At 47.6% G+C, this 13,405-nt stretch overlaps 2 protein-coding genes across 3 annotated transcripts; one reads left to right on the top strand and one right to left on the bottom strand.

Moving 5' to 3' along the window:
* The first annotated feature begins 458 nt into the window (after positions 1-458).
* atad1b (ATPase family AAA domain containing 1b) lies at positions 459-5,708 on the top strand. 2 transcript variants are annotated; one of them, XM_026177750.2, is made up of 10 exons: positions 459-597; positions 1,782-1,973; positions 2,055-2,153; positions 2,291-2,411; positions 2,536-2,736; positions 3,025-3,131; positions 3,258-3,347; positions 3,424-3,474; positions 3,889-4,019; positions 4,108-5,708. In XM_026177750.2, the coding sequence occupies exons 2-10, from the start codon at positions 1,800-1,802 to the stop codon at positions 4,226-4,228; spliced, it is 1,095 nt and encodes a 364-aa protein (XP_026033535.1). In that variant the 5' UTR covers positions 459-597; positions 1,782-1,799; the 3' UTR covers positions 4,229-5,708. The 2 variants fall into 2 exon arrangements, with proteins under 2 accessions (XP_026033535.1, XP_026033536.1); XM_026177751.2 differs by lacking the exon at positions 459-597 and adding an exon at positions 602-739.
* A 79-nt stretch (positions 5,709-5,787) lies between these two features.
* On the bottom strand, positions 5,788-9,582 carry minpp1b (multiple inositol-polyphosphate phosphatase 1b). The gene is made up of 7 exons (XM_026177747.2): positions 8,923-9,582; positions 8,528-8,719; positions 8,250-8,450; positions 7,954-8,051; positions 7,518-7,648; positions 7,162-7,295; positions 5,788-6,827 (listed from the first exon to the last, which is right to left on the bottom strand). The coding sequence occupies exons 1-7, from the start codon at positions 9,464-9,466 to the stop codon at positions 6,574-6,576; spliced, it is 1,554 nt and encodes a 517-aa protein (XP_026033532.2). The 5' UTR covers positions 9,467-9,582; the 3' UTR covers positions 5,788-6,573.
* Positions 9,583-13,405: the final 3,823 nt, after the last annotated feature.

Genomic DNA, 13,405 nt, shown 5'->3' with positions numbered 1-13,405 from the left:
TTGCACATTACTTTTCTCAGTTTATATATACTAACTTACATGTTACATGTCTACTTGTCAATGAATAGGTACAATACATAATCTGTACTTTTCTAATTATTCTAAATATTCTTAACTATTTAAGCATCTTTCGGTATCCTGCTCATTTTGCACACTCCAGCCTTGGTTTGCCACTTATCTGTACTCTAACTTTAATAACTGTACAGTACTCTGTTTCGGTAACTATTTCCTATTTTACTGCAGGGCAACCTGCACGTGGCGAATAAAGCTTCGATTGATTGATTGATTGATTGATTGATTGATTGATAACTCTTGTCCATGATGGAAATATGTAAAAAGTTTGTGTTTCTGTTCTATATCCTGTTCTGTTTGTATATGTGTTTTCTTGCTGCTTTTACAACCACATTTCCCCCTGTGGGACAATTAAAGGATTATTCTATTCTATTTTATTCTATTCTAGGTCACTACGTGTTTCGATTTTGCCTGCAGGGGGCGCAGCAGAGTCGTGAGTTAAATAAAACGTAGAAGACGACGAGAATCCACATCCGGCTGTCACTGCCGTGCCGCAAAGGAAGAGCCAAAGGAATATCTGGACAGGTGAGCGTGATTCTACCTGACAGATGAGCCAGTTCCGCCCGGCTCCACTGCTACAGGTGCCGGTGCTGCCGGTGCTCTTCGACGGAGACTCGCGTGTCTTTATCCGCTCGGAAGCGCTCCGTGAGGCCCTGCAGCTTCGAAGGTCAAGCTAATGCTAAAGCTAGTCCTTTCGGTTTTACCGTGTGAGCACCGCGGGGTCCAGACTGTGTCCGGTTTTTAAAGATAAGTTGGAAGTTCCGGACCGTCAGGTGTTTGTTCTCCAGAGCAGCAGGTCTGACTCTGAGCTCAGGTGTAGACGATTATAACTCACGTATGAATATGTATGACCTGAGGTCAGCTTTCAGCCTCGCGCTGAGAGAAGGATGAACTGTGTTCAACCTCAGCGATGCTGTTAGTTATAGCTTATTTTCCCATAAAGTCCACTACAGAATAGCTGTTGTCATGCGCAGTTATGCCTCCGTTTGCAACCACGTGATTGAAACCATACGAAGGATAAAAGAGCTTTGTTGTCCCACAGGGACGTTTGTCCTGGACAAACAGTCCAGCAACATGAGCAAAAATACAGTGCTGTCATACAACTCTGGCAAACATTTATGTGCACCGCCATCTTTAAACCGTTTTGCAGCTGCTTGCTCTGTAACCTCTGCGTAAAAACCAGACAGACCTCATAAACCATTGTAGCTGCCAGAAACCAAGACGTGACCTGATGTAACAACGTTCACATTTCATCATTGATTAAGAGAATTGTATTTCTGAGCCGCCAGACTCTGAAAAATGGCTGATTTCCAGGACCTTTAATCAGGGTCGATCACCAGGCTGAAAATCCAGCGGTTTTCAGTTTAACTACTCACAGAGTCAGCGGGAGAAGATGATCCAGCCGGCAGTGACGGTCCCTGCACCGAAACCTCAGCCCTGAGCATTTATTCCACCTGAGTGATGGGAGGCCACATCCACCAGACTCCATTTCAAATTTGGGCTGTTTAGCATTTCTGTAACATTCTTTCCTCAAACATCACATCATGACTGAAGGCCAGCAGCTGTTTGGACCAAACCCCCTTTAAAAACCTGCCACTTTAAGCTCTTCCTGCTCCTCCTCAGAGAAACTCCGTTAGTTCAGGAGGTCTTTGTGTTCACCTGGCGCTCAGGTGTCATACCTGCTGATGACTTCTTCGTTTGTGTGGCAGGAGCTGCTGAGCGCGACGATGGTGCTGAGGGAGGTCCCGGCCGAGAACATCGCCCGTCCTCTGGGCAGGAACGAGGTCATCGGCCTCCTTTTCCGCCTCACCATATTCGGCGCTGTCACCTACTTCACCATCAAGTGGATGGTGGACGCCATTGACCCCACTAGGAAGCAGAAGGTGGAGGCTCAGAAACAGGTAAGAGCAAGCGAGCAGCTGCATGTTTGATCTTCACAGGTGGCTCGGTCTCTGATTGGTTCCTGGTTTGGGGTCTTTCAGGCCGAGAAGCTGATGCGTCAGATTGGCGTTAAAAACGTGAAGCTGTCGGAGTACGAGATGAGCATCGCCGCTCACCTGGTGGACCCGCTGAGCATGCAGGTAACGCCTCGTGTTGTTAAACTGAAGCTGTTAGAAACTCCTAAAAGCTTGCCCGCCGACGGCGGCGCCACGAGGAAACGGGAAGCGCGTGTGGTTTCTGTACCTGCATGTCACATACACCTTCTCCCTGCATGCAGATCACCTGGAGGGACATCGCAGGTCTGGACGAGGTCATCACCGAGTTAAAGGAGACGGTCATCCTACCTGTTCAGAAGAGACACCTGTTCCTGGGATCCAGGCTGCTGCAGCCCCCCAAAGGTCAGAGGTCATTCACCTGCGTCCTGTTTTAGAGTCGTCAATAAAGCTTTATACAGAAGGGAGCAAGGAAGGAAAGGAAATAAGGAAACGTGAAGGTAAAATCTGAACATGGTCTTTGTAACAGGCGTACTGCTGTACGGACCTCCGGGATGTGGGAAAACACTGATCGCTAAGGCAACGGCAAAAGAGGCGGGGTTTCGTTTCATCAACCTGCAGCCGAGCACACTGACGGACAAATGGTACGGAGAGTCCCAGAAACTCGCTGCCGCTGTGTTCTCATTGGCTGTCAAACTGCAGCCAGCGATCATCTTCATCGACGAGATAGGTGACACACGCACACACACACGCGCACGCACACACGCACACACACACGCGCACGCACACACGCGCACACACACGCGCACGCACACACGCGCACACACGCACGCGCACACACGCACACACGCACGCGCACACACACGAACGCACACGCACGCACACACACGCGCGCGCACACGCACACATGCGCACGCACGCACACACACACACACACACACACAAAGAGTGAAAGCTGAGCCGGAGAATAGAAAAAGTAGAAACGAGAGTAAAGACCTCGCCGCCCGCGTGTTTGCAGACTCGTTCCTGCGGAGCCGCTCCAGCTCGGATCATGAAGCCACCGCCATGATGAAGGCCCAGTTCATGAGTCTGTGGGACGGACTGGACACGGACCACCACTGCCAGGTATGCACACCTGTCTGTCACATGACCTCAGCGGTGACGGGGTGTTTCCTTTTAGTAAAGATGTTTCCACATGTTTGTGTCACAATGACCTGAGGAGGGCGGGGCCACTGTGCGTGTCTGTGTCAGGTGGTCATTATGGGCGCCACCAATCGCCCCCAGGACCTGGACTCTGCCATCCTGCGGAGGATGCCCACCAGGTTCCACATCAACCAGCCTGTACGTGACTTTCAAAATAAAAGCCTCAGAAGTCTTAAAAGCAGGGGGCGTGCTGATGGTGTGTTTGTCCCCGCAGAGCGTGAGGCAGCGCGAGCAGATCCTCGGGCTGATCCTGGAGAACGAGAGGGTGAGCGCACGAGTCACGTGACCTTGTCATCATTCTGCAGCGCTTTACGACAGTCCTTCTTCTTTTACTCGTTTAATGGACGTCAGCACAGGAAATGAGAGAAAAGGAAAAGAACAAACACACAAAACAAGTTTGGCAAAGGGAAGACATGTAGGGGAAAGGAAGCAAGGAAATGATGGAAGGAAGGAGGATGGGGTTGTAGGAAATGGACTGGAAATGGGGAAGGACACAAAAGGATGGAATAAGGAAGGTAGGAACAAAGGAAAGGAGGAAAGGGAAAAACGGATAAAGATTGAAGGAAGGTTGGCAAGGAGGGGGAGAAGGAAGGAAACAAGGAAGGAAAAGAAGCCGATGGGAAGGAGGGCGGGTCGACGGACTCGAGCTCGCAGCGACCGATCTGTTTTCTCTTCACAGGTAGACTCATCGATTAGCCTCAGCGACATCGCCAAGGAAACAGAGGGTTTCTCAGGAAGTGACCTCAGAGAGATGTGTCGTGATGCGGCGCTGCTGTGTGTCCGCGACTTCGTCCACGCTGAGAACGACAGGTGGGCGTCCAGGTGTTTCTGTTGAGGTGATCAATAACAGTGACGGTTCGCTCAGGTGAGGTTTCAGTGTCGGGTTTCTCTCTCGCAGCCTTCCAGATGACATCATCCGCCCGATCCATCAGGACGACCTGCGGCGCGCCATTGTCAAAATGAGGAAGTCCAAGACCGCGGGTGGAGCCGGCGCCCTGCTGCACGCCGCTCTGGACTGAACACGCCTGGATCACACGATGACCTCAGCTCAGCCTGCAGCCGCCGCCCCTCACGCTGACATGCCACTGCTTCCTGCTTGTCCTTCAGTCAGCTGATTGGCTGACGGTGGCGGGCTTTTCTTTTTTTTCTTCTTTTTTTTTTAAGAATCCCGAAATCCAAAATAAAAGCTGTTTGTCAGAGCTCGCTGTCACGCGTCCGCGCCGCCGGCTCCCAAGCTTCCCCCTTTACAAAATGCTCTCATCCCGGCGCCTGAAGCTGCTGACATCACGGACACACGCGGCGGCCATCAGGCCTCGTCGTGACAAAATGTCTGACGCCAGATGGCAGGAATAGCGTCTGACTATGGGGGGAGGGATGAGATGGCGGTGAGGCACGTTAAGTTTTTCAGGCATATGACAGCGTTCTGCGTCTCCTCGCCGTTTGTTGGGTGTGAAATTGTGAGGAAAGATGGCGGTTGGGTTCAAACAAGCCGTTGCAGCGAGGCGTTTAAACTCGACGCCTGTCACACAGAGGGCTTCTACAGCAGGCTTTTATTGTGAAAATCCTCCCAAATAGAGTATAAGAAACCCACCAATAATCAATCTGATGAACAATAAGTTTACAGGTGTGAAGCACAAACGGCGAGCTTCAGCCGCTTAAACGCGATTCAAGCTGCTTTGATGAAATGACGTCGTTATTGAAACTTTGACTCCGAAACACGACGCGGACGCTTTGATCCGTTTACAGTGTAAATAAACAAACGTGGCGCTGATGGCGTTTCAGGGGAACGCTTCTCTTTTCATCAAGTGTACTTTATTTGTTTGTTTGTTTGTTTTTATTTGTAGTTTTTAAGCTGAGCTGGTTTCTGTTAATCCTCAGAGCTCGCAGTCGTAACAGAAACAGGAAGGCGTCAGATTTTCACATTAAAAGACCGATGAACTTCCTGATAACACTGAATCATCGTTTCATCAGACGCAGGATTTTTTACTCAGTGTGTTGTTGCCTGTTTAAGTTATCATGTAATAAAGTGGCCAAAACAACAACATGTGACTTTTTCATTCATGCGGTTCTGAGGAAAAATGTTATGAAGTCTATTTCTTTATTTTATCAAAAATAAATTTGTCAAACATTAAAGTGTAGTTACGATGGAGGAGTTTCTTTAAACGTTAAATAATAAAGCTTTTTATTGAAAAAATAAATGACCCACGTTATAACTGCAGAAGCCACGCTTCGAAAAGAGGAAAACTTTATGGACGACAACAGATCCGCTGAATTTTGTACGTTTGCAATAAAACCATTAAAGCCGCTGTTACCAAGAGACGACGTTTGACCAGCTCGGACATCAGGACACGATTCTCACGTCAACAGTTCAAAGCTCTCCTTTGTAATCTGAACAATTTGTTTTCATTAATATTTCACATAAAATTACACAAAGTGAATTTTTAGAGGAACATTTGAAAATAAAGAATTTGTTTTGAGTAATAAAGAAGTAAAACAGTTTTCTACAGTTTCTTTGGTTCGAGCTGCTGTTTGGAAGTGTAACAGTGAACTTTGACTTTAAATAAGACACTTTGTTCTGTTTTGATGGTGAACTTTTTTTTTATTAAAGCTTTAAATGAAAAACCTTTGGATGAAGATTCAGAAAATAAATAAAAATTAAAAAAAAAATACCCAAAAAGTTTTTGGCACAAAGTTGAAACATTTTTCACCCTGAACAAATCAAAGATTAAAATAAATAAATAAAGTCAAAATGATTCAGATCTCAGCCCGACACCCTGACCTGGACTCACAATTTGTAAAAGACTTTTATTGTGAAAATCCTGGTTGAAAGAAAATCCACCACCGAAAAAATAAATTAAAGCTGAAGCTTCTCTGGCATAACTGAGACTAAAGGTGGAGGCAGGGGAAGGAGGGCACCCGACCTCCGTCACGTTTACCTGCAGTTTAACCTTCACACTTCCTGCTGACCCGAGAACATCAAAGCACATTTCACGTTTAACTTTTACCCAGAAACACTCAGACCTCAGGCCCCTGAAAACCTCAGGCTCGTTTACACTTCTGTACAAACAGAGGAGCCGCCCCCTGCTGGTCATTGGAAGGACTGCAGGCTGACGGAACCGTGTCCATCGTTTATCTACAGTCTGTGTCAGACTCCCTAAGTCAGACTTTGAGCGAACGAAAGGAAGAAGCTGGCCAATCAGAGCTCAGGTCCAGACATCTTCATGAGTTACATGACGTCTTTCTCCTGCTTCAAACGTCTGAACTGGGAAAAATTCTAGTGCGTGACTGGACGCTTGTTGTCAGGGGGTGGGGCTCCATGCCCCCAGGTTAGCAGGTGTGTTAGGCTTACAGTCCTCTGTCCCTCTCAGAGCTCCGTGTTGGGCGCTCGGCCCACCGCCCTCCCCTCGCACTCTCTATGGAAGTCGCAGCCGTCCAGCAGGTGGCGGTACGTTGCCCGGACGTCACGGTACAGCGGCGCATCCTCTGCCTCCAGCCCGGGGAATCGAACTGGCGACTCATTGACAAGTAGCTGCAGCCGTGGGCCTCGCTGGCAGTCGTACAGCACGAACAGCAGGTTGGCGGCGTATGGCACGATGAGACTGGTCCGGAAACGGCGACCTGCAAGACGCCACAGGGAGACTTCCTGTTAGAGCGAGACTCATGAAACAGCAGATTGTGGCTGTGACAATGATGTCATGATGATGTCACGCCACTCTCCAGAATGTTCTGTAGTCTGAACATCTTGTTTTAAATTTAAGGACTTTACGAGTGAACGTTTGGGAACATTGAATACATTCATATTTCTGGAGAATCACGTCTCAGGACATACAAGTGCAGTTCCTGGAGGACTGAGGATGACAACGACGGCGTTTTTGGGTGTTGTGTCAATAAAAACAAGAAAAACTTGTTCTGCTCTCTGATTGGATGCTATGTTAGAGGTGGCGCTTCTTACCATGCTGTGAGTCGTAGTTGGTGGCAGTGGGTGGAGTTTGGTCCTTGTAGAGTCCCAGCAGAGAGAGGAGGGGGAGGAGCGTCTCAGCATGACCCACCAAGATGGAGGCGGGCTCTGGGGACGCGTCAGTGGACCTGACGGAGACACGATCGGTTCAATCAGTGATCGATCAAACCAAACGATTGGTGACGGCAATCGGAGCTCAGAAACGAGCACAGCCGCTCGGGAGCCATGTTGAAGCGGCTTTGGGTGGTTTTTACGAAGCATCACCTAAATGAGCTTCGCTAGTTGAAAACCACCTTCAGAGCTGAAAAACACGCCAACAAACAAACAACGATCGCAGGGGCCCCACCCACCTGCGAGGACGACCGGCTCTGTCCAGCGTCCTGAAGACGTGATGGAAGAGCGGGCAGCTGGACAGGCTGTTGATCTCGTGGCCGTGCGAACGCTTCCAGTACTGCTTCAAGTCCGACTTGTACTCCAACACCTGCAGACGGCGAGTGGGGAGAGGAAACCCACGGACCAATCAGAGAGCCGTAAAAACTTATGAGCCATTTGATCGCTTTACCATCGACAACCTGACCTGAGAGCCATCTGCAGCATCACTAATCAATAATGGATAATGGATTGCATTTATATGCGCTTTACAGTGCCACTATTCACTCCCTCTCACATTCACACACTGGTGGAGGCAGCTACAGTGCAGTACAATGCACGCAGATCAGTGCAGATCAGGTCCTCTCAGCTGTCTTACTGATCCCGGATCAGCCTCGGAATAACGCGGAACGTTACCTTTGCGTCGCTCTCGTCAAACAGGAAGCACCACGGCGAGTGCACGTTTTTGATGGAGAGCTCGTACGAGCACAAGAAGAACGCCGCCTCCAGCAGATCTACAGGAGGCACAGAGGGACAATCTTCATCACACAAAAAACACCGCCCCCTGTGGGACAGGAAGTCCACAGAGCGGCATATGGAGAAATTTTAAAAAGCTTAACTGCATCATGGGAGATGTAGTGTGTGTGTGTGTGTGTGTGTGTGTGTGTGTGTGTGTGTGTGTGTGTGTGTGTGTGTGTGTGGGCATAAGAGACCTGGTGTGAGTCGGTGGTGAGGAAGGCCCAGCCTGTCGGCCATCCTCCTCCTCACTCCCTCCATCTCCTCGCCATGTTTGAACTTCTCCACCTCCAGCAGCGCCGTGCGGTTGTTCTCCACGCCCTCCACATAACCACGGCAACGGTCAAAGAAACGCATCAACTCATCGTCCACCTCGTGGCTGTACTCCGGCTCGCCATCTGCCCAAACACAAAGGTCAGAGGTCAGGCTCAAGGACTCACATTATTGAGAAAGCCTCTGGGGTGGCGAGACTCACCGTGGCATCCCCAGCGGCGCTGCAGCCCCTCCTGAAACGCCTCCACGCTGCTCACGCAGCGATGCTTCGAGCTGGTCAGGAAGCGCACCCTCCTCTTCCTCACACTCTCCTCGGACAGCAGAGATGGGAACACAGACGCCAGGCGGCTCGCCAGCTGACGCAGGTCATCCCGGCCCTTCATCACCAGCTGACCTGAGGAGCATCATCATCATCATCATTATCAGGGTAGGTCATACGCTCTGAGGTCACATGGTCCCCCTCACGCATTACGTTACTAACAGTACACGATTAGGATGATGTATTCAAGTATTTATTTAGGCATTTAAGTATTCGAGTACTTATTCATGTTAATATATTCATGTATACATGTTCTGTACTGACGGTCGCGGGCTCACCGTCCATGTCCTCGGTGTACCACGCCTCCCAGCGGTTCCGGATCTCCTGCAGCCAGCTCTCAGATCCGCCGGAGGCCCTGGAAGCTTCGGTCCGGACCAGCTCGCTCAGTTTCCGGATCCTGCGGATGTTCTTAAGGGTCGGGTAGCGGCTGCCGTGTCGGATGACGGCGGTGAGGTGGACCGGGGAGCATTGCTCGGCCGGGGGCGGTCTCAGGACCGAAGGGTCCGCGGACAGAGGGTCCCGCAGCAGGTGCCGGTTCACCTCCTCGTACCGGGTCTTGGTGCCGAAGTACCCGGCGATGTGCGGGATGTCCGGGACCGACAGGGAGGCGAAGGACAGGCGGGGCACGAGCAGACCCAGACTGGCCAGCAGCACACCTCCAGCGGGGTGAAACACGGAGAACATGTCGGCGGGGACCGGAGAACTGAGCCGGGGAGACAGACGGGGTCCACCTGCTTCCGCCTTTCTTGCTTTGTTGATGTTCCGGGTTTGTGTGACCTTTAACCTCCTGTTTTTCCGGTGTGCGGGCCGACCAAAAAGCATCCGCGAGGTTTAAAATTCAACATTTTTCGTTAAACTTCAACTTCGATGAAAAGTTGAGTTATGTAAAAAAAAAACTGCCGGAACTAATTTAGTGGTTAAAAAAAGAAGAAGAAAAAGGTTTTACCCTCTGAAGCTTCAAATTCAACACATCAATATAGAGAGGCACAATACAGCTTCCGCTTAACGGAAGCCAAAATAAAAGCCCTAACCGGTTTGTCTCTTTCAAAGTAAAAGCTTAAATGACAACAGGAAATGCATTTTACTCAAAATCGACATGAACTTTTTTTTTTAACTAATAAAATAATAATAAAACAATTTAAAGAATCAGAATTTGTAGCTGATGAAGTTATGGAAATAGTTATTTTTCTGTATGGACACACTGATGTCATGTCTCCTTGTTCCTAAATCAGGGGTCATTTTAAATGGTGGGCCACAGACAGCCCGCTTTGACCTAAAGTGGGCCGGACCAGTAAAACTTCCTGTCACTGTAAATTAGTTAAATATTTAACTGTTTTTCTGCATGTTGAAGAAAAAGCTGCTGTGACACAGAACGAAATCTGACAGCCGGTGTCCTGCAGGTTTTAGATCTCACCCTGGGTCAGCACACCTGAATCACATGATTAGTTCATTACAAGGCCTCTGGAGAACTTCAGGACAAGAACTTTATTTAAACAATTTTGAGTCAGAGTTTTGATAAAAGTCTTATTTTGATGGATTTATTACTTTAGTAGTGAGAACACACATGAAGTTTAAGGACAAGTTTGAAGCCTTTTGTCCTCCACGATGGAAAATCAATGAAAACAAAAAACTTTATCCAGCTGCTAAGTTCATAAACTCTGCTCTCAGCTTAGCTCAGTGTCCTGTGTCACTGAAATGAAGAGAGATGTTGCTTGTTTTACGTTTTCACTCGTGTGAACACTGCTCAGATACACACCTGTCCTGTGAGGAGAACACAGGTGGGGTTTAAAGCTTTAACAGACTCCTACACCTGTTTTCCTCCACAACAGTGACAGGAATCCTCAGTGACCACACCGACTGAGGCCTCATCCACATCGCTCCTCTCCCCTGATGATAACAAATGTGGTTTTCAGTTACAGACATCACTAAGTAGAAACACAATATAATTTCATACTTAGAAAACAGGAAATACTTTGTATCAATAGGTAACTTCACATCTGAGCAGACAAGTATCACATGTGGAGTTCCCCAAGGTTCCATCTTGGGACCCCCTCTGTTTAACATTTACATGCTCCCACTGGCACAGATTATAAACAACAACAAAATAAACTATCACAGCTATGCAGATGACACACAAATATATATCACAATGTCACCAGGAGACCGAGGCCCTGTACAGGCTCTTGGTAAATGCATTGAGGAAATCAATGACTGGTTGTGCCACAATTTTCTCCAGCTAAACAAAAACAAAACTGAGGTAATAGTCTTTGGCGCCAAAGAAAAACGATTACAGGTCACCAGAGAACTTCAATCTATACATCTAAAAACCACAAACCAGGCGAGAAATTTGGGTGTGGTGATGGATGCAGACCTAAACTTAGAAAAACACATTAAGACAATAACAAAGTCAGCTTACTATCACCTCAAGAATATTTCAAGGATGAAAGATCTGATGTCTCAACAGGACCTGGAAAAACTAGTCCATGCATTCATCTTTAGTAGGCTTGATTACTGTAACAGCATCTTTACAGGTCTACCTAAAAAATCAGTCAGACAACTACAGCTCATTCAGAACTCTGCTGCTCGAGTCCTCACTAAGACCAAAAAAGTGGACCACATCAGTCCAGCTCTGAGGTCTTTACACTGGCTGCCTGTCCGTCAGAGGATAGACTTTAAAGTTCTGATGCTGGTCTATAAAGCTCTGAATGGTTTAGGACCAAAATACATCAGTGACCTCCTGACCCAGTATGAACCTTCCAGATCCCTCAGGTCATCTGGATCCGGTCTTTTATCAGTTCCCAGAGTCAGAACCAGACACGGAGAAGCTGCATTCAGCTTTTATGCTCCTTATATCTGGAACAAACTCCCAGAAAGCCTCAGATCAGCTGAAACACTCAGTTTATTTAAATCCAGGTTGAAGACTCACCTGTTCTCAGCTGCATTTGAATAAAGCACCAAATCCACACTTTTAAGCTTAAATTTCAAAACTTACATTTTAACTACTGATTTTATCTGATTTTATCTGTTTTGATTTTATATACTGTTTTGTTTGTTTGTTTGTTTGTTTGTTTGTTTGTTTGTTTGTTTGTTTGTTTGTTTGTTTGTTTGTTTGTTTGTTTGTTAAGTGGGTTTAGAGCTCTGGGTAGCTCCCCAGCTGGGTCTAGACTGGGTCTAGAGAGTATTTTAAATTCAGGGAATTTAAAATAGAAAGTAGCTCGTCCACAGAAGGACTGGTAGCTCCCCTTACGATAAGGGTTCAGGTCGCGCGAACAGGTGTGAAATGTGTGTGTTTAGTTAGTTTGTTTGTTTGTTTTAATCAATTTTAAATCATGCTTTTTATTTGTTTTTGTTTCTAATGTCTCTGTAAAGCACTTTGAATCACCTTGTTGTTGAATTGTGCTATACAAATAAATTTGCCTTGCCTTGCCTTGTGTAAATGAAATGTACCATGTGGCTGTACGCTTGTGTGCTCTGATCATCGCATCGACTTACCTGAGCTCCGTGTTTCCATTCAGGGCTCTGCAACGCTCAGCACAGAGGAGCTGTTGTTGTTGAACCTTATTTGAGTCATAACATCGAAACGTTGCCAGGCAGGGAAAATGGTGACGGGGGACCAGCAGTGTTCTGCTGCCCTTCATATTTCCAATCACACAGCGAACTGTTTCCAGAATCATCACATGACACGGTCGGTAACCGAGCCTTCAAACATCACCACACGCGTCGTCAACAAAGCCTCGATTCCCGGATTATTTGAAACGCTTCGAAGCCTCGGCACAGAAGGACATTGCTAATAACTATGTGGTGGGCCGTAAATTTGACAACGCCTAAAGATCATCAACATCAGAACGTGTTTGTTGTGAGTATTCAGGCCATCACCGTTGAACCATTCCAGCATTACCAGTAATCCCAGTCAGACTGGTCAGCAGGTATACTGGGAGTGTTCTGAGTGCACGGCGGCACAGACCGGACTCATGCTGTGGAGAAAGAAGCAGCAGGTTCAGCTTCCTGCTGAATCCTGCAGCTCTGCACACCACCTGGTCTGATGGACACAAAGCAGCACAAACTCCACCTGGATGAACAGGAAGCAGGAAGTTTAATGTTCCTGCTGTTTGAACAGTATGATGGGATGTCTATCTCAGATGGCCCCGCCCCTCCCTGAGCCTGGTTCTGCTGGAGGTTCTTCCTGTAAAAAGGGAGTTTTTCCTTCCCACTGTTGCCAAAGTGCTGCTCATAGGGGGTCATCTGGTTGATGGGGTTTTCTCTGTTTTTGTGATTTGGTGCTACATTAATAAAAATGAATTGAAGTGAAGGGTAGCTATCACTGGGTCCCCGTGTGTAACCGACAGTGATGGAATAACAGCGTTACTAACGGCCTTCCCATGTTTATATTAACATATTAACATTAACACCGCAAGGTCAAAGTTCTGTTTTATGTTACATGAATACATCTTTGTTTGAGTTTTCTTTGCTTCACAGAGCTTGTTCTGCTGAAACTGCCCCTCACAGAGTGTGTGAGTGATACTGATAACTGTCTGTGAAGGTTCTCAGTCATCCAGGTCATCGTAGCAAGCTCCTTTGATACTGATAACTACCACCGTTTGAGCAGATGACATTCAACTAAACCCCAAGTTGTTTCTCAGCTGCAGATCCCAAACAGGTGCTTAAACTCAATAAAAAGTTGGATGGTTGACAACTTTCTCCAACCTAACGACATCAGGAACCTGACGTCCTGTAATCGTGGACGGACACTAAGAGACAAAA

Source organism: Astatotilapia calliptera, chromosome 8, assembly GCF_964374335.1.
Source record: "Astatotilapia calliptera chromosome 8, fAstCal68.1, whole genome shotgun sequence".
NCBI classification, from domain to species: domain Eukaryota; kingdom Metazoa; phylum Chordata; class Actinopteri; order Cichliformes; family Cichlidae; genus Astatotilapia; species Astatotilapia calliptera.
Note: the sequence above shows the minus strand (reverse complement) of the source record. Positions and strands in the feature narration are given on the sequence as shown.